Here is a 26,513-nt window from a genome sequence, read left to right on the forward strand (position 1 = left end):
TCTGACCAATTACCTGTAAGATAGCTGGAAAGGTTACGGGATAGCGCCGCAGCGTGGCTGTAGTTGTTAAAAGGCACTATTAGTAACGCAGAGCCCCCATGCCATGTATGATGCCTCTCGCTTGAGGGCTATAGCATCCTTCATTTGTTAGCTTGTAACCCATAAGCTGTAATATATCTCGGCCCCATAGAGAAATTGGGACCTTCAGCACATAGGGCTGGAAATCCCCATGGTGGCCCTCTTCATCTTTCCATGGCAACAAGCGAGAACTAATCTGCGGCATCTGGGCGTACCCCAGGCCTGTTAAGGTTTGGTCTGACTGCTGTGTGGGCCACCCCGGCGGCTAGTCTGTGGTGCTAACGATGCTACGATCGGCACCTGTATCTAATAAACCAACTATGGGCTTACCATTAACTGTGACTCTGAGCACCGGTCTGGTGCTGAGATCTAATGAGCAAAAAATCTGGGGGGCGCCCGTAGACCCAAACCCCTTGTCTCCCTGCTCTTTGTTCTCCGCAGGATTTTTCTCATGTAAGCTGCTCAGAAGGAGTAATTGAGCTATCTTGTCTCCTGCTTCAGACCCACCCCTTTTACTTTCAGCAGGCTTTTGAGAGCCTGTTGAAGCGTCTGCGCCGATGTGGTGTTACCCATAGTCCTAAGTAAGCTTGTCCCTGTTAACCGGGAACCTTATTGTCCTAAGTAAGCTTGTCCCTGTTAACCGGGAACCTTATTGTCTCAACCGAGAGCCTTGCCTGTCCCACTTACCTGGGAACTTACCCTGTGACTAGTCACCCTGTCCGCGATGAGTTCTGAACAGCTGAGGTCCCCGTACGGGCCACCACTTGTCGCTCACCCCTGACCAGCAGGAAGGAGGCAACAACAACGTGTTCTTCTCAAAGCGGTTTATTCAGCCTTTACACCATGCCAGCTTCTTCTTCTTTCTTCTAGCTTCTTCTTCTTTTCTTTCCCGTTGTCCCGTACTTATATCCCTTGGTCTCCACCCACAAGTCCCGTACCAGCGTGTCAGCAGTTCATAGGCTCTGCAGCGTTGCACTTGCGCGGTGCGCAGTGAAGGAGGGCCCGGCGGTATATCAAGAGCCTAATCATGGGACTTGGCAGAGGTCCCGGGCGCCATCTTGGCTCAGGCTGCGCTCTCCACATCCTCTTTTTTTCAGTTCTTAGGCAAATATTTGAAAGAATGATGCTACTTCTTTAAATGTTTAGTGGGAGGCTGAGTACAGTGGCTCATGCCTATAATCCCAGTGTTTTGGGGAGCCAAAGTAGGAGGATCATTTGAAACAAAGCATTCAAGACCAGCCTGATCAACAAAGTAAGAATTTCTCTCAACAGAAAATAAAATAAAATAAAATAAAAAACTAGCTGGGTGTGGTGGTGTACTCCTGTAGTCCTAGCTATTCAAGATGCTGAGGCAGTGGCATCACTAAGGCACAGAAGTTCGGGGTTATGGTGCGCTATGATGGTGCCACTGCATTACAGCATGGGTGACAGAACAAGACCTTGTCTCAAACAATCCAGAGAAAGTTTAATGGTATTCACTGGTAAAATTCTTTCAGATCGGATATTTGGGGGGAATTATTAATTAAAATTCAATTTATAAAACATTATGGAGATATTTAGGTTTTCTGATTCATTATGGGTCAGTTTTGATAAGTGGCATTTTTCTAGAAATGTTCTGTAAAACTTTTTAATAAATTTGCATAAAGTTGATTATATGAGTAATATATGTTCTGAACAATGTCTATAGAATCCTAGTATTACCTATTTTTTGTTCTCTTATTTTTTAATTGATTAATCTCTCCAGAACTCTAAAATTAAATCTTTAAATTAAAACTGTTTTTTTGTTGTGGAGACTTTTTTTTTCCTTTCCTGGACTCTAATAATCACCTTCTTCGGTGTTCTCATAGGAATGAGAGTCTTTATCTGTTTCTTTCATTATTTTAGCTTGTACGTGCTATCTAGTCTAGCTTAGTTTCTGTCAGTCTAATTTCTTCAAACCATGGCACTTTCTTAACTGGAGTGTGTCTTTTTTTGCTTACTGTAGTTAACCAGTGAGATATATGATGTCTTAGCAACCAGACTAGACAGACTTTGGGAGATTTTCCTGACATTGAGATATTAACACATAGTAGAGGCAAGTAAGATGGTATTTGTTTTCTTTCTTGGGACAAGTGGTAAATAGTTTGACAAAAGGGAAGTTTTCTTTTGAGATACGTGGGCGGAGGCTCTTGAATCTGGTTGTGTGAGGGCTGCCTGTAGCCCTGCATTACAAATCACATCCAATGCTTACCATCAGCGAATATAGTCTACCTTTCTCAGAACAGGGTGCCACATATGGACAGGGAAGCTTTGTTCATTCCACCTCCCCCCCCCCCGCAACTTTATTTGATATAATTGATTGATATAAATTGTATATATTCAAATCTACTTTTTCATGATTAATGTATGCTTACATGATTAATATATGCTTACATGAAATGATTAGCACAATCAAATGATCACATCCGTCACCTCATACATTTATCAATTTGTGTGTGCATGTGTAGTGTGTTTGTGTGGTGAGAACACTTAAGATCTATTCTCTTTGCAACTTTCAAGTGAACAATACAGTGTCAGCAACTATAGTCACCATGCTGTACATTAGATCCTCCTCACTTATTCATCTTATAACTGAAATTTGTACCATGTAACCAACATCTCCTTATTTCCTTCACTCTCTAGTCCCTGAACCACTGTTCTACTCTGTGATGCTTGGTTCTTGTCTTCTCTTGTTTTTTCCTGTGAATAGACATTTGGGTTGTTTCTAGGTTGTGGCTATTATGAATGAAACTTCTATAAACATTCTTTAAAATTTTTTTAAATTGTAGTTTTTAAAAAAAACATGAAACTTGCTCTCCTAACCATCTTTAAGTGTACAATTCAGTAGTGTTAAGTATATTTGCGTTGTTGTGCAACATATTTCCAGGACTTTTTCATGTTGCAATCTGAAACTATATCCATTAAAAATTCCCTGTTTTCTCCTTCCACCAGCCCCTGGTTTGTTTCTGTTTCTATGAATTTTACTACTTTAAATACCTCATTTAGGTAGAATCATATAGGATTTTTTTCAAACTGACTTATTTCACTTAGCTTGAAGTCCTTAAGGTAACATGTGACAGCATATTTTCCTTTATAACAATGAATAATATTCTATTATATGAATGTACCACAATTTTTTATTCATTCATCTGTTGATGGACATTTGGGTTACTTCCACCTCTTAACTGTTTTAAGTAATACTACACTGAATATGGGTGTGCACATATCTCTTCAAGACCCTGCTTTCAATTTTTTGGATATTTACCCAGTGAGATTACTGGATCATAAGATAGTTCTATTTTTAATTTATTGCATAACTTCCATTTGTTTTCCATACCATTTTACAATCCTACAAACAGTATATAAAGGTTCCAGCTTTTCCATACACTTGGCAATATTTGTATTTTTTCTTTCTCACTCTGTGTGTGTATTTAATAGTAGCCATTCTTTTGTGTGTGAAATGATATCCCATTGTGGTTTTAATCTGCATTTTTCTAATGATCAGTGATGTTGAACATCTTTTCAAAGCTTGTTGGCCATTTGTGGAATATCTTTGGAATAATCTTTATCAACTCTGCCATTTTTAAAATGAGGTTATTTCTGTTAAGTTGTAGGAATTTTTATATATTCTGTATACTAATTCCTTACCACATATTATGGTTTATAAATATTTTCTCACAATCCATAGGTTACTTTTCTTTTATTCTGCTGATTGTGTCCTTTGCACAAGAAGTTTGTAAGTTGGATATAGTTTCATTTGTCTATTTTTACTTTTGTTTCCTGTGCTTTTGGTGTCATATTTGAGAAATTATTACCAAATCCAATGTTATGAAGACATTCGCATATGTTTTTTTCTAGAAGTTTAAATTTTTGTGTCTGTCATGGTCTATAATTGATTTAAAGTTAGTTTTTATATATTGAATAGTTTTGGTACCCTTGTCAAAGATCATTTGGTCATACACAAAAGGGTTTATTTATTTTTGGGCTCTTTTTTTGTATTCCACTGGTCTACATATTTGTTTTTCTATGAACTTATGTCTTTTTGGGAGTATATGTTTTCCCTCTTTTAATTATATTCCTAAAAATAGAATTGCAGTGTTATAGGGTAGATGCATATTTAACTTAGAAATTGCCAGATAGTTTTTCAATTTGTATTAGCACTTGGTATTATTGTTCTTTTTCATATTAATCATGGTAGTTGGAATGACCTTTTCCTTTATCTCTTTGCTGCATTGTTATGGAAGCACTTCAAGTTACCTGAAATTTTATCTTTAAATATGTTGTTTTTCAGCACGTTTGAGTTCCTTGTAGATCCTTGATGTTAGACGTTTGTCAGATATGGAGTTGGCAAATATTTTTTCCCAGTTTGTGGGCTGTCTCCCTGCTCTCTTGATGGTTTCTTTGACTTTGCAGAAGCTTGTCAGTTTAATGAGGTCCCACTTGTCTATCTTATCTCTTATGGCCTGGGTACTTTGGGTTTTGACCAGGAGTTGGTTGCCAGTTCCAACTTCCATAAGAGTGTCTCCTGCATTTTCTAAGGTTCTTACAGTTTGAGGTTTTATATTTAGTAGTTGATATCTGCCTGGGAAAGGGAGGAGGGGGGCACACCTCATCAACAAGGGCACCTGCACAATGAATATTTGTATAACCCTGAATTGTATCCCACCATTTAAAAATAAAAATTAAAAGAGAGAAAACAAATAAAAGAATATTCACAGAAACAGATAAACAAAAAAATATGTTGTACATTTTTATTTTGTCTCCTCCCACCAGAATGTAGGCTTTATGAGGTGCTATTACCTCTCACTTTCTAAATGTTTCCTGACATAGACTAGGTACTCAATAAATGTTTGTTTTGAATAAGTGAAATAGATAAGCAAATAAATCAAAACACAAATATTTACCTTTTTCCTGATAACTCTAAGGTTTGTATGTATCAGATATATCTGAGATCTCCTCTAGAGTCCAATAATTGGTCATGAATATTTTGGTGATTGAGGCACTTAAAGAGAATGATGGTAGGAAAAAATTGAATTTTCTATTGAGATAAATTTTATCTTAAAAAATAATAATTATCATTATTATTAAAGAGAGTCTTGCTCTGTCACCTATGCTGGAGTGCAGTAACAATATCATAGCTCACCATAACCTCAAACTCCTAGGCTTATGTGATCCTCTTACATCAGCCTCAGCCTTCCTAGAAGCTGGGACTAGAGGCAGGAGCCACCATGCCTAGCTATTTTATTTTATTTTTTTATAGACAGGGTCTGGCTATTTGCCCAGGCTGGTCTTAGACACCTGGCTTCAAGCAATCCCCTTGCCTTAGCTTCTTGAGTAGCTGAGATTTTATGTATCTCACCACAACTGGTTGAGATAAAATTTAAAACCTAAGAGCATAGTAATATTAAAAGTGAGATAGTTTTAGGGATTATGAAAAGTAGTTCATCTGTGGAATTTAATGGCTGAGTTCTTAATAGCTAGGGAGTCCATTTTCTTTTTTGTTTTTACAAACATAATATGACATTTGTATTTAGAATTAAATGAATTATTTTAATAAGGACATATAGTTTTATATTTATGTATAATCTTTACAGCACAACTAAGATGTGGTTATTGATTATTTTGATATTATTTGGTTTGTGAACTATCTAAGACCTTGTATTTCCTCTCACTTGATTTTTTTTGTCTGTTCTTTCTTGAAAATACTACCACCAAACAAGTGATTGGAAAATTAGCAGAGAAAAAGAAGAAAGAAAGAAAGAAGAGGGGAGAGGAACAAAATAAATGAGAGGGAAATAGGACACCTATGTTGCCCATGAATTTTTTCCATTAGCACAAATAAGATTTTAAATGCATAGACATAAGTTCATAGGCTTCTGTAAATGCATAGGACAAAATTAGCCACTGTGGTATTCATATATAAGCAAACATAATAAATCAAGTATTTTATGTAATCAAATATCATAAAATGTGTACCAACATCTGACTTTTAGGGTTCAAACAGCCACCTATTATTATATGGCTTAATTTTCTGTTGTTCTTGATACTTTTCACATGTTGTATAAAAACATTTATTTTATATTTTATGAAGTTTCACCCTACAAATGTTATTACTCTGTAATGAGATTAAGTTTCATTGGTTACTTGATTACTGTTTGCCTACCAAGAAAAGCAGAGGGACTACTTGATATTTTAATGTTCTACCCAGTGATTACTAAGTACTTTTAAATAGTCATACCTTTCAAAATAAGACTTAGATACAGTTTTGTTAGTGAAATCTATGAAAATGTAAACATTTTGCAAACTTTTTATTATTATGAATAATAATGCTCATGATAATGCTAGACAATACTGTTTTAAATAATAATTTCTCATTGTCCCTTTATTGTTTCACATTGGAAGCAGAAGTGTAAGTATTAAATATTTTTGGCTATTCTTTTTTTTTTGCAGTATTTTTAGTTGTATCCGATTTAATGACTCTGCATTATATTTTCCCCCCCAGAAAGTCAAATAAAGAAAACCACTCTACCTTTTCATAACCACAGCAACATGAATGAAGAACTTAATACAAAGAAGGAAATAGTTTTAGGATGCCCATCAAAGAATATATCATTGAAAGATGAAAGGAGTCAATTACATTCCAGGAAAAAACGTTTTTTATCATATCCAAGATACGTGGAAGTTATGGTTACGGCTGATGCTAAAATGGTTCATCATCATGGACAGAATTTGCAGCACTATGTACTAACTCTAATGTCGATTGTAAGTAAACATATCATGACTTTTTTGTTTCCTAAAATGTTGAGCTTAATTTTTTTAATATTTAATTTTAAAAAATGTTTTTCCAAACTCGAAATATAAGCTAATTGTATCTAGGTCTAAGCCAAAAATAATATTTCACTGAAATGTAGTTTAGAGAGACATAGAAGGTATCCCATTCTGATACTTGGACAATTTTCTTAAACATTTAAAAATCCCTGAAAATACCTACAGAAAATGTTTGAATTTTTCTTTACTTCATCGTTTGAATGACTTCTGCCCTCTAGTGACAGGGACTATCATAGTTGCATTGATCTTTTGCTCTTTGATCAGTGCAACCTGAATTTCACCTTATTTCTGCACAGAAGGGAAGGGATACTATTTTTATTACTGCTATATTCTCCAGATCAGAAATCTGAACACCTAGTGCTTTAAGTTACAAGGGTATTTATGGGGATAAAGGGATAGGCTATTACTAATAGAGATGTCTTAACAAATTTGGAATGTAAGATCTCGATCGCTATGAGAATCCTTAGTCTGATGTTAGTGTCTCTGTCAAGTAATGATGGTGCCAGTATTTGTAAAACAGAATTCTAAAGTGAGTAAAGGACACAAAATCTGTGTTGGTGGGAGCACTCTGACATATGCATGTGTGTGTGTATGTATATTTGTATATCTTATACTTTCTGAAGCATTCCTGGACATGCCTGTTGTTCTGGGGTGATTACTAAAAGCACCTCCTTTCATGTCAGAAGTATCCTGATTTAGTTGTTGAGTTATATGGTCACGTATTTATAGATTCAGCATATTTGGAACATATGTCATGATTGGAAGTACCTTTATTCACATATAGGGAATTTAGACCCACTTAGTTGAAAAGACTTGGCCAGGACACATCTATTGGATATTGCAAATTTCCCTTATCTAGATATCCCCAGTTAAGTTCATTGTGACGTGAAGATGCTGTGCTCCTGTCATTTTCTTTATGCGTGATATTTTACCTTAAATTATTATGAATACACCATAGCCTATGTTGCCTGAACACAGTATCTGGTACAAAGTAACCACCCAATAAACAGTTACTGAGAGAATGAATGAATAAGTGGTTAGAAAAATGTAACATACTTTTAGAATGCAGTGCATTGTGATAAACAATAAAACCAGAGATGATCCAACATGAAACTGTATAATATAGACACTCATTATGTTTACTTGAATTGAATTTTTAAAATGACAACAGAGCTATGGATAGAAATGTATCCTGATGATAGTTTTTAATTCATAATTCAAAGTATTACCTAGATGTGTTATTACCTAGATGTCTAATTAACTAGATGTTGGTGGGGCATAAGTTAAGTAAATTATGAAGGAATTCTAATGAGGACTATGGCATGGAGGATGTAAATTGATATATAGGAAATTGTTTCAATTATATGAAACACTGGGATAAGCTTTTCAGTTGAAAATGTTTCGAGAAGATGACATTCATTAAGAAAATTGGATGGGCGAGATATGAAAGGGAAATATTAGATTTGATAAATTAACAGGTTTTAAAATATCATAAATGACAGATAACTAATGTCAATGCTTTGGAAACACTACTAGAAGGAGAAAGAAACAGACACAAGACTAATTTTGAAATAGTTGCATGTATTTTTGGCAATATCACCAACCTCAGAAAAGTTTTATTATTTGTGTTTACCTAAAAATCAATTAATATCATCATTTAGAAGATATTGTGGCATATCTTGAGGTAACTGAAGTCATCCATGGGGGTTTTAAAGTCAAAGTTTATTGAGGGTAGGGCAGACTTTTTGACTTCAGAAAGCAAATCTGCATCTGAGATTGCTTAAAACAACAGACTAGTGCATGTATATATCATTTCTTTGATTTTTAGGCCCATCAGAATGAGAGCAGATTTCAACTGAAGATGAGAATTTTATAGATGCAATCATCTGGTTTGTGTTAAACTTTTGTTCAGGGAGGTAGATGCAGTAGTGTTGAGAAAGAGGAGAGCATTTCAAATATAGGTGGGATAGGAGGAAAAATTTAGGAGGTGAAGTTGATCTGTTGAGGTATGTTGGGAATTTGTATATGCTTTCTTCCTCAGAGACCAAATTTCAGGTGACTTCTAAGCTACCTGGGTGTTGTGCTTTCTTCATTCTTTTCATCTCTCTCATTAAAAGAATGTCAAATGAAGATATAGGAAGGTCAACTGACCTTATGGTGCCACACATAGATTTTTTAAATTATTGGTTAAGAAAAAACAGTAATCACAGCTATATTTCTGATTATAAACTATGTTATAGGTGAAAGGAAATGTAGAGAAAGTCCCCGGAAAGACTCCCCATATTGTGCCTAGGACTTGCTTAGTTTGGATATTAAAAGCCTCGTGTCCTGGGAAGTCCTTCAGACTTGGACAAACTGGAACGATTGGTAACACTATATCGAGATTATCAAATGTAATCCAACTTGTTTTATTGCTACTCATGAAGTCCATTTCAAAAATTGTTCTAAAGTGGTATGGGGAGTGCTCTCTCCAAATAAATGTCCACAGATGTTTCCAGTTGAAGAAGGAGCCCCTCAGGTTTTGCATATTTTTTCTCATTTTTAGAAGGCACTAACTTGCATTTATTCAGATACACACACTTGGATTAGTGGCAATGTTCTGATCATAGTAATTTAAGGAAAAGACAAGAGAATGTGATTTAGACTTGGAATAGGATAGTAAGCCATTTAAAGAAAAGTTCAAAGTGATGAAAAGAATATTTGTGGGTTGAGCTCTAGATATACTGGGGAAAATAGCTGAATGCTTTTAGCATTATTATTATTATTATTATTATAATATACACAAACTTAGAGAGACTTGGATATCCTTACTTATCCTGTACAAAGTAAATAATTGTGCTATTTACTTAAACTTTTTCTTTGCTTTCAAAAATTTAACAAAATAAGTGCAGTGATATAGAAATCATATGATTTAAATTCACATTTTAGAGTGTTATGTTGTCACATTAGCTTAGTGAACTCTCTTATTCAAAGTGTTTCTGGAATTAACATTAAAATTAGGGGAAATAAGCCGGGCTCTGTGGCTCAGCCTGTAATCCCGCACCTTTGGGAGGCGGAGGTGAGTGGATTGCCTGAGCCCGTGGGTTCGAGACCCTCCTGTGCAGGCGAAACCTCATCTCTACAATAAAATAAAAAAATTAGCCGGGCGTGGTAGTGCGCGCCTGTAATTCCGGCTACTCGAAGGCTGAGGCGGAGGATCGCCGGAGCCCAGCAGGTCGAGGCTGCGGTGGCCGGGAGCGGCCACTGCACTCCAGTCTGGGCGGCAGAGTCGGACTCCAACTCAAAAAAAAAAAAAAAAAATAGTGGAAATAAACACAATTGTGAAGTATAGTATATCTAATGAAATAAGTATTTGTGTTAAATAAGCAGAGATATTCAGTTATCTGCTAATTATTTTAAAGCTTTTTTCCTGGGAACTTGGGTAACAGCATTGGGTGACAGATTAAAATGGCATTTACATATGCATTATTAAGCTTTCAAAATATATGTAAACTAGAGCAATAATTTTCTTGAGTATGTTTATTTTGATATTCAATGACTTTTTGTTTAATAAACCTTAAAATATTTAGTATATGTTGGAGATCGCCACACTCCTTTGTGTTTATGAAAGTTTGACTTTATAATATTCACCCTGTTACAGATTTAATAATGTAAATTTAAGAAGATTCATATAATTCTCAAGAATTAGATCTTTTATTAAATTATAATTACTCCTACCACAGGCATTCATCAACTAAAACCCCTCACTTATAATTACATTGACTTTATACTATTGCTTTCAATTCCTTGGGTTACTTTTACTAATATTGGTTAGGATGGGGAAAATTTTTAACTACACTAAAGTAAAAACTAATGATATACTTTAATTCTTTAGGTATAACCACTTATGTTACTTTTTCCTTTCTTCAACTCATTTCTCTGAGTATACTTGATTTTTGGCCCATATTCACTATGTATATGGAATGCCATCATTTTCAATTTAAAAACAAAGATTTTTCTGAACAAGTAAAGAATAGTGATCTTTGTGAACAAATTTTCTTTACTTTGTTAAAATCAGTTTTTTGTAGATGATTTTGTACTTCTTAATGAAGGTGGCCTTTATAAACATACCATATAAGAACATTTGCTGAAGCTCTATCAAGAAATTATTTTCAAAGTGTTTTGTAAGTTAATGGTGTTTCATGCTTTGCATGAAGTATATTTTGCCTAGAATTTTTCTTTGAGTGATACAATATGTCGTACCATTTTTTACCTTTTGCTAAATATCCATAAAGTAATGCTTACTGTTTGATGAAACCTGTAAAGAAATAAGATCTATTTATGCCAAGCAAACAAGCATCTAAAGAGGAAAATATTAAATACATTTTAATGATATCAATAAGAATTCTAATGCATAGACTCTAAAATATAGTGATGACAGTAATATATTTAAATATTGCATGACTTTTTAGGGCAGGATGATACTTTAGAAATCTAGTTTAGAGTGTTTCCTAAGATGTAGTCTCTGGAGTGAAATATTAGTCTTGTAACATGCTCCATGGGAAGAAGGGAGGTTGGTAAGGACTGCAGCCCAATAGTTGTGTGCAATTCTGCATATACCCATTTAACTCCTTTAACAAACATTTCTCAAACTGTGGAATAATTTTATTCTTCAAAAAAATGTCTTCCACATGCTTCTTTTAACAACACCTGGCTAATAATTCAATATGCAAAGGTATTGTGACCAAGGGTGCTCAATTTCTCAATGTGATTAAAGATATTAAGACAAAAAAAAAAAGAAATCCATTTTCCAGGGTTGAACAACCAGCTTGTAACTCATAATCAGAACCGGAACTAAAATCCTGTGACTGCATAGGACTTCTCCAAGGCTGTGGTCAAGTGATCATTGCAGAACAATATTAGGTGTTAAAGGATGGCTTGCAGCAGGATTTTGAAATGTTTTTGTTCCATGAGCTAATTAGGAATGACTTGGGGTAGAATGCTGAAATGTCAAAGTAGTCAGAGCTCTAAAGCCAGACTGCCTAGGATAGATTTTGGGTTCTGTTGCTTACCAGTTGCCTAGCTTTCAGTGTGTTACTTAATTTCTCCATATCTTAGTTTTCTTATCTGTAAAATGAACACTATAGTAGTTCCTATTTCATAAGATGTTTTTGGTGAGAATTAAGTGAATTAATGCATTTAAACATAGAATGCCTCTGGCACACAATAAACATTCAATAAATATTTTATTTATTGCATATATCATTTATTATTTGTAGCAAACATAGTACCATCAAGGCAATCGAATACGGGTGGTAGTTTTAGGAATGAGAGAAATTCATTGTACATGCTAATTCTATAACTGTCTGAGTGCCAAATGGGCCGTATGGCTATTCATTGCTTGAATCATAATTTAGCTTTATTGAACAGAGTTGTTCAATAACAGTACCTTTAAACATCTAAATGTAGTCAAAGATATGCACATTTTTTATATGAACACAGATTATAAAGGTCAATAATTAAAATACTATGAGGTGCATACAATTAGAAAAGTGAACATGATGACATTCTTTACTTAATGAAGCATACCATTTTATTATAAAAGCAAAATATCAATCTGAGAACTGTTTTATAGACACTACCCACATTGCATAGCAATTATTTGCATTGTCTTTTTTTCTAATGTTACATTTTAAGAATATTTTGCTGTAGTGATTTATTTTAAATCCTACTGTCAGAAAACTGAGAATATATTTCCAGGTTCTAACTGATAGGTTGGTTGCTTTTCAGTAAAGGTGCAACATCTGTTTCCTTCTGAAATTGTAAATAATTTTGTGGTTAAATATTTTATAACTGATATTATAATATCCAGATTATCATATATATATATGAATGTCATATATGGCATTAAGTATAGTAATTAACCATTTAGATGCTTTGTGTGAAGCACTGAGAATGCATATTATCTTGTGACACTGAAGTCTTCACAACTGTTTTTAACTTATAGGGGGCAAAGAGCCTTTGTATATACCTTTGAAGTGTCTTTTACCTTGTAATTTGACTTAGGAAATCATTTACTTTTAAACTCACAGGATCATAGGGTAGCTCTGAAGTCACAAATACATGTATACTTTGTTTTCTGTGGTAGATATATTTTAAACATTGCATATAGAATGATTATTTATAAGTTAAACTGTAAATTTTCACAGCTCCCATTTAAAAAGTGAGCAATATTGCAGTGCTAACAGACCTCCTAGAAATTGCCAATCATCTGACTGTCCCAGTCTTAACTTACTGTCAACCCCACTGGGGGTACCTTCACTTTTGCCAAAACATGCTACCACCAGAGCCAAAGGCATCTGCAGGTAAAGATGAAAAAAAGTGTTATTTGTGGCTGCAAAGTTGAAACAATATTAGAGGTGCTGGAATATGTATTGATGCTCATGCTGACCTGCAGTGTCAGCAGCTCCGGAGATGCTTTTGGCTCTGGTTCTGGTAGTAGTCTTTTTGGTACAAGAGGCATTGGCAGCAGTCATGTTATACCTTGTGTTGAAGCAGCTTTACCTGGTGGAGTGAGGGCTCTGGTATGGATACTTCTAGCAAACCGTCAGCTCCATGAGGTCAGGAACCATGTCCTCTTCCCTGTATCTGTATCTCTAGTTCAACACAGCAAAGAGTAGAGACTGAACATTTATTTGTTAAACAAGTGGAGGAAGGGGCAACACCTGAAGCTAGTGATGTCTTGTTTTGGGTAGTGGTCCACACGAAGGTGAACTAGTCTTCAGAGGCCATTTTCATTGCACAGATGGCCCAGATCCAGAGGGAGTTAAGTTTCTAAGGGAGTACAAGGCAGAGACTTTGGCCATGGAAAACACTCCTACTGCAGAGGCAACCTCTATGATGGCTACAAGAAGAGGATATGCATCAGGGAATGGAATAGCACTGTAATCATGAATCATAAACTGAGCATACGCAGAGCCCATCCACATGCTTCACAGACTTGCATTGTCCTTTCTTGAAAAATTGAGGACCAAGTTGTGACCCATGACCTCTTCTATGACTGTTTATATGATTCTGTATGAATCTGTCTACATGGATTTCAGTAATGCTAACCATTAAACATAATAACCACATTCAGAATTGAAAATATGCAACTATGGCAGAAAAGATTAGGTGAAACTAGCAGAAAAGAATAGGTCAAACTTACATATTTTTATGGAATATTGTAGTCACTTAACTTGTGGATTCTGACACAGAATGAACTGAATTTTTTGTTTAATCGTCCAGAACAGTAGTTTCCAAACTCTAATATATGTTCATGTCACTTGGAGATCTTGTTAAAATGAAGATTCTGACTCACTAATTTAGGGTGAGGCCTAGAATCTGCATTTCTTATCATCTCTAGTTTGTGTGGATGTTGCTGATCCTATCTGTAGCAAGGCTTGAGATACTGGTTCTCAAATTTTGCTTCACATTGGAATCAATAAATACTGGGGAATTTTAAAAGATACTGATGCCTGGGTGTCAACCTTAGGGATTCTGATTTAATTGGTAAGGGAAGTGGCCTGAGTGTGAAGATTTGGAAACACTTTCTCAGAGATTCCAATGTGCAGCAAAATTGGACAGTTGATTTGCTGAGATTGGTTTCAATGTACTTTTGAGAAGAAATTTTCATTTTAGGCATCTGATCTTACGTTTTTTACTTGCAGGTTGCAGCAATCTATAAGGACTCAAGTATTGGAAATCTTATAAACATAGTAATGGTCAAATTAATTGTAATTCACAATGAACAGGTAAGAAACAGGTGTAAAATTAATAATCTTAGTTTGTAGTAGACTTTTAAGGAGCATATGTAGATCATGACACTCTTCTTAGAAATAAGATATTTTAAAAATTTGTTTTAAAAAACTTGATGTGAAAAGGAGTGGAATTACCCTTCTCGGTTGTGATGGAAATAAAATAGAATGACAGGGTTTAATTGAGCTAATGAAGTGACAAAAATGAATAAATAACTTTTTAAAAAGTAAGATTGAAAATCCAAATGTTAACTTTTTTAGTCATAATGTTGAAGGATTTGAATTCTAATAGTTTTTGGAAGTTAGTTTTTTATCCTAAATATTGGGTGATTACATTGAGAAGATCGAATTAGATTCAGTTTTGATCACAATGTTTTAGGTATTGCTAAAATATGTTAGAGAAAATATATGAAGAAATGATGCTAGTTAGTCGGCCTATGAAAATGCTGTTTGATATGTTGCATGCTGCTGACAAGTTTGGAAAGAAAAGGGGACGTGGGTTTTGACATAGTATTGAACTGCTTATTATTTTGTGTAGGAAGGACCAGTCATCAATTTTAATGCAGCTACCACATTACACAACTTTTGCTTATGGCAGCAAACTCAGAATGTCCTCGATGATGCTCACCCTTCCCACCATGATACTGCTGTTCTTATCACTAGGTACAATTTTTAGAAACAGCTCTTCCACCTATAATTCTTTACTCTTTCTCTCCTGCATGATGGATACTTCTTATAATCTTAATTCTTTGTCAGTAATACATGGAAGTATTGTATGAGATCTTGTATTACAAAAGAAGCTGTTGAATAAGATATTTTTCTGTTCTTTCAAGCCAGAATACTAGTTAGTTCATTAGAAAATTAAGAATGTCAGGTTGCTGAGTAATGGTTTGATCTAAACAAAATAATTTCCTTATCATTTTTGAATGAAATAATTAGGAATAATAACTGGAATTAACATAGTTATGGAACTGAGAGCAGGTTTTATTCATTCCTCTCTTGATGTTTTAGTCATTTGAAAAGAACATCTGAATGTTTTTGGTTGTCCACATACTTAAAAAAAAATGTGTCCATATGTTAATTGTTTTGATGTTTACTGCACGTCTTAATTACCAGTATGTTTTTAGCCAGGGTCATTCTCAAACCTTTATCTGTATGAAAACAGTTTCTGCTATTATAAAATTATGATTTATACCATAAGCACCCCATGCATGGTTAATTCACACCTTTGATTCAGCAACACTGATGATACCAGAATATATAGATCTTAGCCTTGTGATGTGGTTGGTTGGCCAAAGACATCCTTCACTTAGGGGTCAAACCTAAAGAAATCTCAGCTTTCCAGAACCTTGAAATGAAAACCTTTAGCCAATGTAAAATAGCCAGCATATAGTTTATGTACAGTCATGTGTTGCTTAACAGGACACATTCTGAGGAACATATTGTTAGGTGATTTTGTCATTGTGAAAACATCATAGAGTGTATTTACACAAGCCTAGATGGTTTAGCCTCTCATAAACCTAGGCTATGTGATGTAGCCTATTGCTTCTAGCTACAAATCTGTACAGCATGTTACTGTACTGAATACTGTAGGCAATTGTAACACAATGGTGATTATTTCTGCTTCTAAACATAGAAATGGTACAGTAAAAATATGATATTATAATCTAAAGTACTATTATCCCATATGCAGTCCGTCATTGACTGAAACATAGTGTACAGCACATGAGTATACATTATCTCTTTTCAAACATAAGCAGAATTGATTTAATTTTATACAATGATAGTCTATGGTTCTGCCCTAAATTGTAGGTAAGAGCCAAGCAACAAAGATTGGAGATAACAGATTAAAGATGGGAGGAAGAAAGGGCTATGAAAAGAGATCATAAGGAAAGAGACTTGACAACTGTCGAATTGAATGGCCAGGGACTAAGTAATAGAGAAAAAAAAAACAAGCAACTTGGTGACATCTGAGAACATCATTATTTAGCATCAGAAAATAGCTGAAGCTCATGACAACATTGAATCATCAAGAGGGTAAACTATATTACACATACTGTGTAAGTAAAGGCGGAGATGTGAAAAATATACTTGGAGGCCATTCATTGAATTTGATTTAAGGTTCACTATTTACAACACTCACTTTTATATAGCACCTGTTGCTTATTGTTATGAACAATGGTGTGTTACTCTAGGTTTAAACTTTTTGAGGGTTTAATACAAACTAGATTTTTGAAGTTAGTTTGTGATAATAGTTATGTCATAATTAAAGCTTCTTTATTTTTGTTTTGGCTTGTCTCAAAAATATTTTCCAAAAATGCTTCAAAATAAATATTTTCTTTTAAGGGAAGACATTTGTGGTGCTAGAGAGAAATGTGACACATTAGGTAAGTTATTTTGTCAATTGAATTTAGCTTATATAATTACTTGTTGAATTATTTAGCATAATGCTTAGATTATTTAACATATTAGTAATTTTGATTGTCCTGATAAATTACTACATTTTCCACTGTTATTTGATTCTGCTTCTGTAAATGTTACAAATTAATAAAAACTAATATTTGTTTGTCAATTACTAAATATTGAGTGCTGTGCAAATCTTGATATACGTAATTTAAAGTATTTTATTATATCATATTTGATCCATGAGAAATAATACATATAATCTACATGCCAGTTTAAAGCAAAATAATAAAATGAATAGCCATGAGTCTACCACCAGATTTGAGTTAGAACTTTGTCACTACTATTATATAGTCTATGCTCAATCTTTAAAAAAAAATCTCTCTGCTTTTCCCCAATAGGTAACCAATAGCATGAATTTTGTATTTACCTTCTTTTTAATCTCTTGAAAAAATAGTTTTATTATATATGCATGTGTTTCTTAACAATTATTTGGTTTTGTGTCTTTTTGAATTTTGTAATTGTACTTCACGCATTTTCACTGTTATATAATGTTTCCTCTTCAGTGTATGTATTTATATACTATTAGTGGATATTTGGGCTAATCCCAGCTACTTTGTATCATGAACTTTGCTGGAAGAGCTAGGGTATATTCCTAGGGTTAGGATTGCTATGTCATTAAGTGAGCTAATTTCCAACTTTATAAACTATAACCCATTATTTTCTAAAGTGGTTATACCAATTTACACCTTTGTCAATAGACTATAAACATTTCTTTTGACTATATTCTTATAAATACAGGTTATCTTCAGATTTCTCATTTTTGCCAGTCTAAATATAATGTAATATTTTTCATTGCAGTCATAATTTTCATTTTCCTGTTTACTGATAAGTTTGAATACCTTTTCATATATTTTCATATATTTTCATATATTTTCATATATTTTCATATATTTTCATATATTTTCTTTTCTGTAAGAAATGAAATAAATGATTGCCCATTTTTCTGCCATGATATTTTTGTTTCCTTATTGCTTTTCAGGTATTCTTTATAACTTCTTGATCTGAAGCCCTCTGGTTTTCACATATTACTAATATCTTTTAACAGTATGTTGCTTGGTTTTCATTTTTGTGTGTGTGAAAATATATAATGTAACAATTTATAAACCTCTTCTTTTAGAGTTAGATTTTTATTTCTTATTTTAGAAATTCTTATGTAATTCAGGGTCTAAGTATATTATCCTGTTTTCTTCTAAATATTTTTAAAGTTGTCCTTTCACATTTAAGTATCTACTTTATTTGGGTGTTTTTAAATATAATATCAGATAGGGATCTAGATTTGTTAGTTCCTTTTTAAAAAATTCAAATAACTATCCTTTATTAAAGAAAAAAGGAATATTGTTAAGCATCAAAACTATATGTTGCTATGTTGCATGTACAATAAGAGAAAGATAGTTGCAATACTTGGTGTACAAGTTCTTAACTCTGACATCATGAGTGTAAACAAACATGAAATACAAAGTAATACAATAATTAAAATGCAAGACAGTTTTACTAGAGAGCAAAAGTCAACAGTCAAAACAATTATTGGAGATTTCATAGTATTGCTATAAATGTTCACTTAGTTTTTTCTTTATACTTTTAATACTTTAGAATATTAATTGCATATTAAACACAGTAAATATGCAAGAGTTGGCATTTACAATACACTGTGCACACTACATTTAATGTAATGGTGTTAAAACCATCCTTATAAGCCAAGCACTGTGTGGTAGCATTTTGTTTCTACCTTTATAATATTGCAAAAAGCTAGTAAATCGTGAATCCGTTTGCCATTAAAACTTTCGTTTACCCAGAAAGGCTATAAAACACGTTGATCTTCTTAGCCTTAACAGGCATTATTCATGCATAAGGATCTGTAGTCTACTGTTTTTTATAAACTATACAGTATAATTTAATACTTGGCAAGACATACAATAAAATGAAAAATTCAATGAGATGGTGGAAGTTCTATCAAAGTTAAAGAAATCAGAAGTCACCGGATGGGTTGCATCATCTACCCCTCTTGGTTCACAAATGAAGGGGAAATGTCACCTTGTGATTGTGGAGACTTCTGAAAATCAATATAATCCATGTTAGAAAAAGCTAGAATGACTTGCCCAAAATTTCCTTGTTAAAACTGAACTCTGTAATCAACATCCACGCCTTTTGTTTTCATCTAAACATCACTTTTTAAGGTCTTTTCTACTCACTCTCAATTCTATAAATTGAGCCAGTCTCAATTATATACCTAAATTAAAACATTCACACACACCGACATAAACAACAACAACAAAATCTTTCTCCTAACCCTCAAAACAAATGACTGTTGTGTGCAGATTCAGTGTGCAGTAACATTCATAATCCTTTTTTATTTGAATAACCAATTTCTACAAACCACACATTGAATAATTCCTCTCCTTTTCTTAGAATCTGCAATGTCATGTATACAATTTCTGTATGCACTTGAGTCTGCAGCAGCATCCCTCCATTTTATGGGCCCATATGTGTTACTTAATCCATACATCAATTCCACACTAATTTTATTTCTATAGTAAATTGTAAGTGATGGGTATGTATGGTGGGGTGTGTACTGCCACCTTATTAGAGTATTTTGGCTATTTTTGAGCCTTTGCTTATCTATAAAAATTTTAGAACCTGCATGTCAAGTTCTCATAAAACATTTATCTGTCCATTTAAGTAGGACTTTTAAAATGTCTTCCAACCATATATGTTGTTTTATTTCAAATGGGTCACTCATAACATTTGTTATTCTTCTATTTTCTGTTGTCAGTGTGAATGGTGTATCATGCTGCTCCACAGCACTCCAGTAATGGATTTTTTAGCTTGTTGATTTAAATTCAGCCACCTGATTCTTCACTCTAATTTTCATAATTTATCTGGAGATTCTATTGGGAATACTTTTTTTATAACTTTCAAATTATTTATTTTAATATTGTGGGGTACAATCCAGGGTTAGGTATACAAATATTCATTGTGCAGGTACCCTTGTTGATGAAATATGTCCCCCCTTCCCCAGGCAGATTCCCACTACTGCCAATCCCACCTCCCCGCCCCCCCACTGCACCACAGTTTCCTGCTACTGGCAATCCTTTTCTTATAGTATTATGATAGCTCTAGGTCCGCTTATGAGTGAGAACATGTGATACTCAGTTCTTTGTTTCTGTGAAAGATCACTCAGTATTATAGACTCTAAGTCTATCCAGGTTGCTGCAAAGTTCAGGACTTTGTTCTTCTTTATGGCTGTGTAATATTCCATTGTGTATATGTACCACCTTTTTTTTATCCTGTCCTCTTTTGATGGGCAACACAGTTGGGTCCATGTTCTTGTTATTGTGAGCAATGCTGCAATAAACATACATGTGCAGGTATCTTTTTTGTGGAGTGATTTTAGTTCTTCTGGGTATATTCCCAGTAGGGGGATTGTGGGATCATATGGAGGGTCGATTTTTAGAACTCTTAGGAATTGCCACACTGTTTTCCACAGAGACTGTAGTAGTTTACACTCCCACCAACACTGTAGAAGTATTCCCTTTTCACCACCTCCTCTCTAGCATCTGTTATTTTTTGAGTTATTAATGATGACCATTCTGACTGGGATCAGGTGGTATCTCAGTGTAGTTTTAATTTGCATCTCCTTGATAACTAGTGAGGTTGAACGTTTTTTTATGTATCTGTTGACTGCTTGTATGTCTTCTTTTGAGAAGTGTCTCTTCATATCTTTCATTTGCTTTGTAATGAGGTTGTTTGTTTTTCCTTTTCAGCACATTTGAGTTCCTTGTAGATCCTAAATGCTAGGCCTTTGTCAGACATAGAGTTCGCAAATATTTCTTCCCAGTCTGTGGGCTGTCTCCCTGCTCTCTTGATGGTTTTTTTGGCTTTGCAGAAGCTTGTCAGTTTGATGAGGCCCCACTTATCTATCTTATCTCTTATGGCATGGGCACTTGTGAATTGGTTGCCAGTTCCAGTTTCCACTTTTAGTGTCTCCTGCATTTTCTAAGGTTCTTATAGTTTGAGGTTTTACGTTTAAGTCACTGTTCCATTTAGAATTGATTTTTGTGTATGGGAATAGGTAGGGTCCTGTTTCAATTTTCTATATGTGATCAGCCAGTTTTCCCCACACCATGTACTGAATATGTTCTCCTCTCCCCAGTGGTTGCTGGTGGAGGCTTTGTCAAAGACGAGTTGGTGAGAAATTGAGGTTTTCTTCTAGAATCTCAATTCTATTCTATTGGTCTATATGCCTGTTCTTGTACCAGTACCAGGCTGTTTTGATTATTGTAGCTTTATAAAAAAAAGTTTAAGGTCTGGGAGTGAGATATCTTCTGTTTGTTTGTTTTTTTGCTGGGGATTGTTTTGGCTATTCTTGGTCGTTTATGTTTCCATATGAATTCCTGTATTGTTCTAGGTCTGAAAATAATGTTGCTGGTAATTTGATAGGTATTGTATTAAATCTAAAGATTGCCTTAGATAGAATGGACATCTTAGCAATGTTTATTCTTCCAATCCATGAGCATTGAGTACTTTTCCACTTCTTTGTGTCATTGATTTCTTGAGCAGTGTTTTGTAGTTTTCATTGTAAAGATCTTTCATGTCTCTGGTTTAGGAAGATGCCAAGGTATTTCATTTTTTTGTGTGGCTATTGTGAATGGAATTGTGCTTTTTATTTGGGTTTCTGTCTGTCTATTATTGGTGTATGGAAATGTGATTGTCTTTTGCATATTTGTTTTATACCCTTGAGACTTTGCCAAAATCCTTTATCAGTGCAAGGAGGTTTTGACAGATTCTCTTGGGTTTTTGAGGTATAGAATCATATTGTCTGCAAAGAGAGAGAGCTTAATTTCCTCTTTTCCTGTTTGGATACCCCTGATTACCTTCTGTTCTCTGATAGCTCTAGCTAGGACTTCCAAAACTATATTGAACAGGAGGGGTGAGAGTGGGCATCCTTGTCTTGTTCCAGTTTTCAGGGAAAATGTTTCCGGTTTCTGTCTGTTTAGCAGTATGCTGGCTGTGAGTTTCTCATAGATGTCTCATACTATTTTGAATTATGTTCCATCAATGCCTAGGTGTTTGAGGGTTTTTATCAAGAAGGTGTGCTGGATTTTATCAGAAACCTTTTCTGCATTCAATGATATAATCTTGTGGTTTTTGTTTTTACACCTGTTGATGTATTTAATTACGTTTATGGTCTTATGAATATTGAACCAGCCTTGCATCCCAGAGATGAAGCCTACTCGGCTGTGGTGGATGATTTTTGAGATGTGTTGTTGAATCCAGTTTGCTAGGATCTTTTTGAGAATTTTGGCATCTATGTTCATTAAGGATATTGGCCTGAAGTTCTCTTTCTTTGTTGAATCTTTACCTGACTTGGGTATCAATGTGATGTTAGCTTCATAAAATGATTTGGGGAGAGTTCCATCTTCCTCAATTGCTGGAATACTTTCAATAGGATTGAAATCAATTCTTCCTCGTATGTTTTGTGGAATTCTGCTGGAAAGCCATCTGGTCCAGGACTTTTTTTTTATAGGTAGTTTTCTTATGACATAGTCAATTTCCTGATTGTTATTGGTCTATTTAGAGTCTCAATTTCTTCTTGTTTCAACATGGGGAGGTTATGTGATGCCAGAAAGTCCTCCATTTCCTTTAGGTTTTCGATTTGCTTCCATACAAGTGTATGTAGTACTCTCTGATAATCTTTAGTATTTCTTCAGGGTCAATTGTGACTTTGTCTTTTGTGTTTCTGGTTGTGTTTATTTTGGCTTTTTCTCTCTTGGTCAGTCTAGCTAGGGAACCACCAATCTTGTTTATCCTTTCAAGAAACCAGATTTTTGTTTCATTGGCTTTTTTGTATTATCTCTTTGTCTTCTATGTCCCGGATTTGGACTTTTATTTTAGTGATCTGGATTCTTCTGCTGAAGTTAGAGTTTTGGTGGTCTTGTTTTTCCAACTTCCTTAGGATTTGTTAGGCTGTTAACTTGTGATCTTTACATTTTCTTTGTGTGTGTTTGTAGAGATATGGATTCTCCTCTTACTACTGCTTTCATGGCACCCAGAGGTTTCATTTTCATTTGTTTCCAAGTATATTTGAATCTCTGTTTTGATTTCCATGTTGACCCAGGAGTTGCTTAGCATCATGCTGTTTACTGTTCATGTCTTTGTGGGTTTTGGGGTAACATTGTTGGTGTTGGTTGTTATTTTTATTGCACTGTGGTCTGAGAAGGTACATGGTAGAACTTCAATCTTATGAAATTTGTTTATGCTTGATTTATGGCCAAGGATGTGGTCGATCTTAGAGTACGTTCCATGTGTTGATGAGTAGAATGTATATTCTGTGGTCACTGGGTGGAGTGTTCTGTAGGTATCAATTAAGTCCATTTGGTTGAGAGTCACATTGAAGTTCTGGATCTCCTTTCTGATTTTGTCTTGATGATCTGTCTAGGGTTGTGAGTGGGGTATTGTTGTCCCCAGCTGTGATAGTGTTAGAGTCAGTATCTTTTTTAAGTTTGCCTAGAAACTGCTTTATGCAAGTTGGTGCTCCTATGTTGGGTGCATATATGTTTAGGATGGATATTACTTGTTGATGGATAGAACATTTTATCATTATATAGTGACCTTCTGTACCTTTTAAAATTTTTGATAGCATAAAGGGTATTTTGTCTGATATTAAGATCATAATTCATGATTTCTTTTGTGTTCCGTTCACCTGAAATTTTGCTTCCCATCCTCTTACTTTGAGTCTGTGAGTGTCCTTTCTGGTGAGATGAGTCTCTGGGAGACAATGTATTGTTGACTCATAATATTTTATCCATTTTGCCATTCTATGTCTTTTCAGTGGTGAATTTAGTCCATTCACATTCAGGCTAATTATTGAAATGTGAGAATTTATCCCTGTCAGGAGGTTCTTATAGAGTTGTTGTTGTTCCTGTTTGTTGTCTTTCTTTGGTTTTGGGGTTTTCATGTATGATTCATGTATGTTTTCAATCTTTCCCCCACAGTCTTGTGAAGAACTTTGTCATTCTTTTTTCTCTTTCTTCTGTGTCTTAAGTGTTCCTTGTAGAGCCAGTCTAGAGGCAGCATGAGTTCTTAAGGCTTGAATGTCTGTGAAAAATTTTAATTCTCCCTCACTGATGAAGCTTAGCTTAACTGGGTAGGTTATCCTTTATTGAAATGGTTTATCTTTGAGAACTTTGAAGATTGGACTCCAAGCTCTCCTAGCTTGAAGTGTTTCTATAGATAAATCTGCTGCTATTCTAATTGGTCTTCACCTGTAGGTAGTCAGACGTTTTTCTCTTGCTGTCTTTAGGATTTTTTCTTTTATACCTACTTTGTTTAGGTGAATTACTATGTGTCTGGTCTTCTCATTTGTTGTCTTCAGGGGTTCTCTGAATCTCTTGTGTTTGAATGGTCACATCACTGATGAGATGAGGGAAGTTTTCTTGAATAATTTCTCGGAATCTTTGTTCCAGGGTGGTCTCTGTCTCTCTTTCTGCCTCAGGAAGTCCAATTACTCTTAGGTTCGGCCTCTTGAAATAATCGCTCATCTCTTGAAGGTTTTGTTCTGTCTGTTTAAGCTTTTTTTCCTGTTTTTGACAGTTTGGGTTAGTTCAATATTTTGGTCCTCAAGCTCTGAGATTCTTTCTTCTGCTTGGCTAATTCTGCTTTCCATGCTTTTCAGTTTGTTATTTATTTCATTCACACTATTCTTTACTGCTGTTATCTCAGCTATCAACTCCTTCCTATTTCCTCTTTTCTCTCCTCAATTCTTTTTACTCTCCTTATTAATGTCTTGATATCTGGGTTTGTAGTTTGAGACCAGTCATTCTGGGGGCTCTTCATTGTTTGCGTTCTGAAGTCTGTTTTCTCAGTGCCTGACCTCCCAGGGGTCTGTGTGAGACCCATATTCTTCTTTTGGTTTTTCTTCATATGTGTAGATTTTCCTCCCCTCCACTTTCCCCCATTTTCTTTAATTCTGTTGTTCAGGGATGGCAGGGTTGCTTTTACTTCTGTTGCTCAATCTCCTTTTCTTCCTTATGTGGATCCTCTGGCTTTGTTCAATTCTGAAACTGGACTGTGGGTTAGGGGCCTGTACTTTTGGCAGTTTTGAGATTTAATTGAGGGGGTAGCTGTGATTCAAAATCTATCTGCAGATCCCAGTATCCACTGACAGGTCTATGTGCACCCTGGAACCCACTTCCCACTGCCTTACAATCTGTCTGTGCATTGGGGGTATAGGTTTGCTCCCTGAAAGCAAAAGGAAAAGAATGAAATAAGGAAGGAGGGGGGCAGAAGGAAGGTGAAGAGTGAGAAAAGAGGGAAAACAGAGAGACATACTAACAAATGAAAAAAGACAGAAAAGAGTAAAAAAAACTAAAACATACAGACAGTCATACAAACACACAAACCAACAATGAACTCCCTATTGATGTACTCTTCCCATACACAAACTGGAAGCCTAAAGGAAAAAAAAATCAATGAAATAACAGACAAAAAGCAAGTATGAAAATGTTATCAAAAACAGAATGAGAGAAAAATACTAAAACAAAAAAACAAATAGACAAAAAATAAAAATAAAAACAAGGTACCAAACTCATTCTTAGGTTGTTCCTGTAACTACAACATCCTTTCAGCTCTGATCTCTAGCTCTCATTGCAGGCTGATAGGGTTTCTCACAGCTTGGGTCAGATGCCCCAGGCCTACTGTGGAAGGAGGGTGAATCAGCTCTGGACTCACCTGGCTTGCTGCCTGTCAAGTCTGCCACTCATCTGATCTGTCTATGTCTGATTCAGCATGGGGGAGGGGCTTCAGTCTCTCCCAGTTTCATATGATTACCTTAGGTCCCAAGTTGGAGGCTGGGAAGAGCTGGGTGGATCTGGGTAGGGCAATGCTGATCTCTGCCCCTTTCTGGGACAGAGAAAATGGCTGTGCTCGGTGTTTTTGCTATTGTGAATACTGTGATGATAAACATGCACGTGCAGGTGTCTTTTGGTAGAACAATTTATATTCCTCCAGGTATATTTCCAGGAGAGAGATTGCAGAATCACATATAAGGTCAATTTTTTTGTTCTTTTAGGAATCACCACACTAATTTCTGTAGAGGTTGAACTAGTTTGCACTCCCTTCAACAATGTAGAAGCATTCCCTTTTCACTGTATCCATGCTAGCATCTGTTATTTTTTGACTTATTAATGATAACCCTCCTTACCTGAGTTAGATGGTATTTCTTGTAGTTATGATTTGCATTTCTCTGACTATTAGTGAGGCTGAGCAGTTTTTCATGTGTCTGTTGGCTACTTGTATGTCTTCTTTTAAGAAGTGTCTGTTCATGTCCTTTTCCCATTTTTTTTTTTTTTT

General features: G+C 34.9%; 1 protein-coding gene across 1 annotated transcript in view; it reads left to right on the plus strand.

Annotated features, from left to right (window-relative positions):
• ADAMTS20 (ADAM metallopeptidase with thrombospondin type 1 motif 20) overlaps positions 1 to 26,513 on the plus strand; it is a 191,628-nt gene that overhangs the window by 37,525 nt on the left and 127,590 nt on the right. The window contains exons 4-7 of the mRNA XM_008063856.1: positions 6,599 to 6,858; positions 14,613 to 14,696; positions 15,238 to 15,362; positions 17,046 to 17,086. Coding sequence (XP_008062047.1) covers positions 6,599 to 6,858; positions 14,613 to 14,696; positions 15,238 to 15,362; positions 17,046 to 17,086 — 510 coding nt within the window. The remainder of the gene's footprint in view (positions 1 to 6,598; positions 6,859 to 14,612; positions 14,697 to 15,237; positions 15,363 to 17,045; positions 17,087 to 26,513) is intronic.

This window comes from Carlito syrichta, unplaced genomic scaffold, assembly GCF_000164805.1.
Source record: "Carlito syrichta isolate Samal-C Ts95f unplaced genomic scaffold, Tarsius_syrichta-2.0.1 Scaffold307107, whole genome shotgun sequence".
Lineage (NCBI taxonomy): Eukaryota > Metazoa > Chordata > Mammalia > Primates > Tarsiidae > Carlito > Carlito syrichta.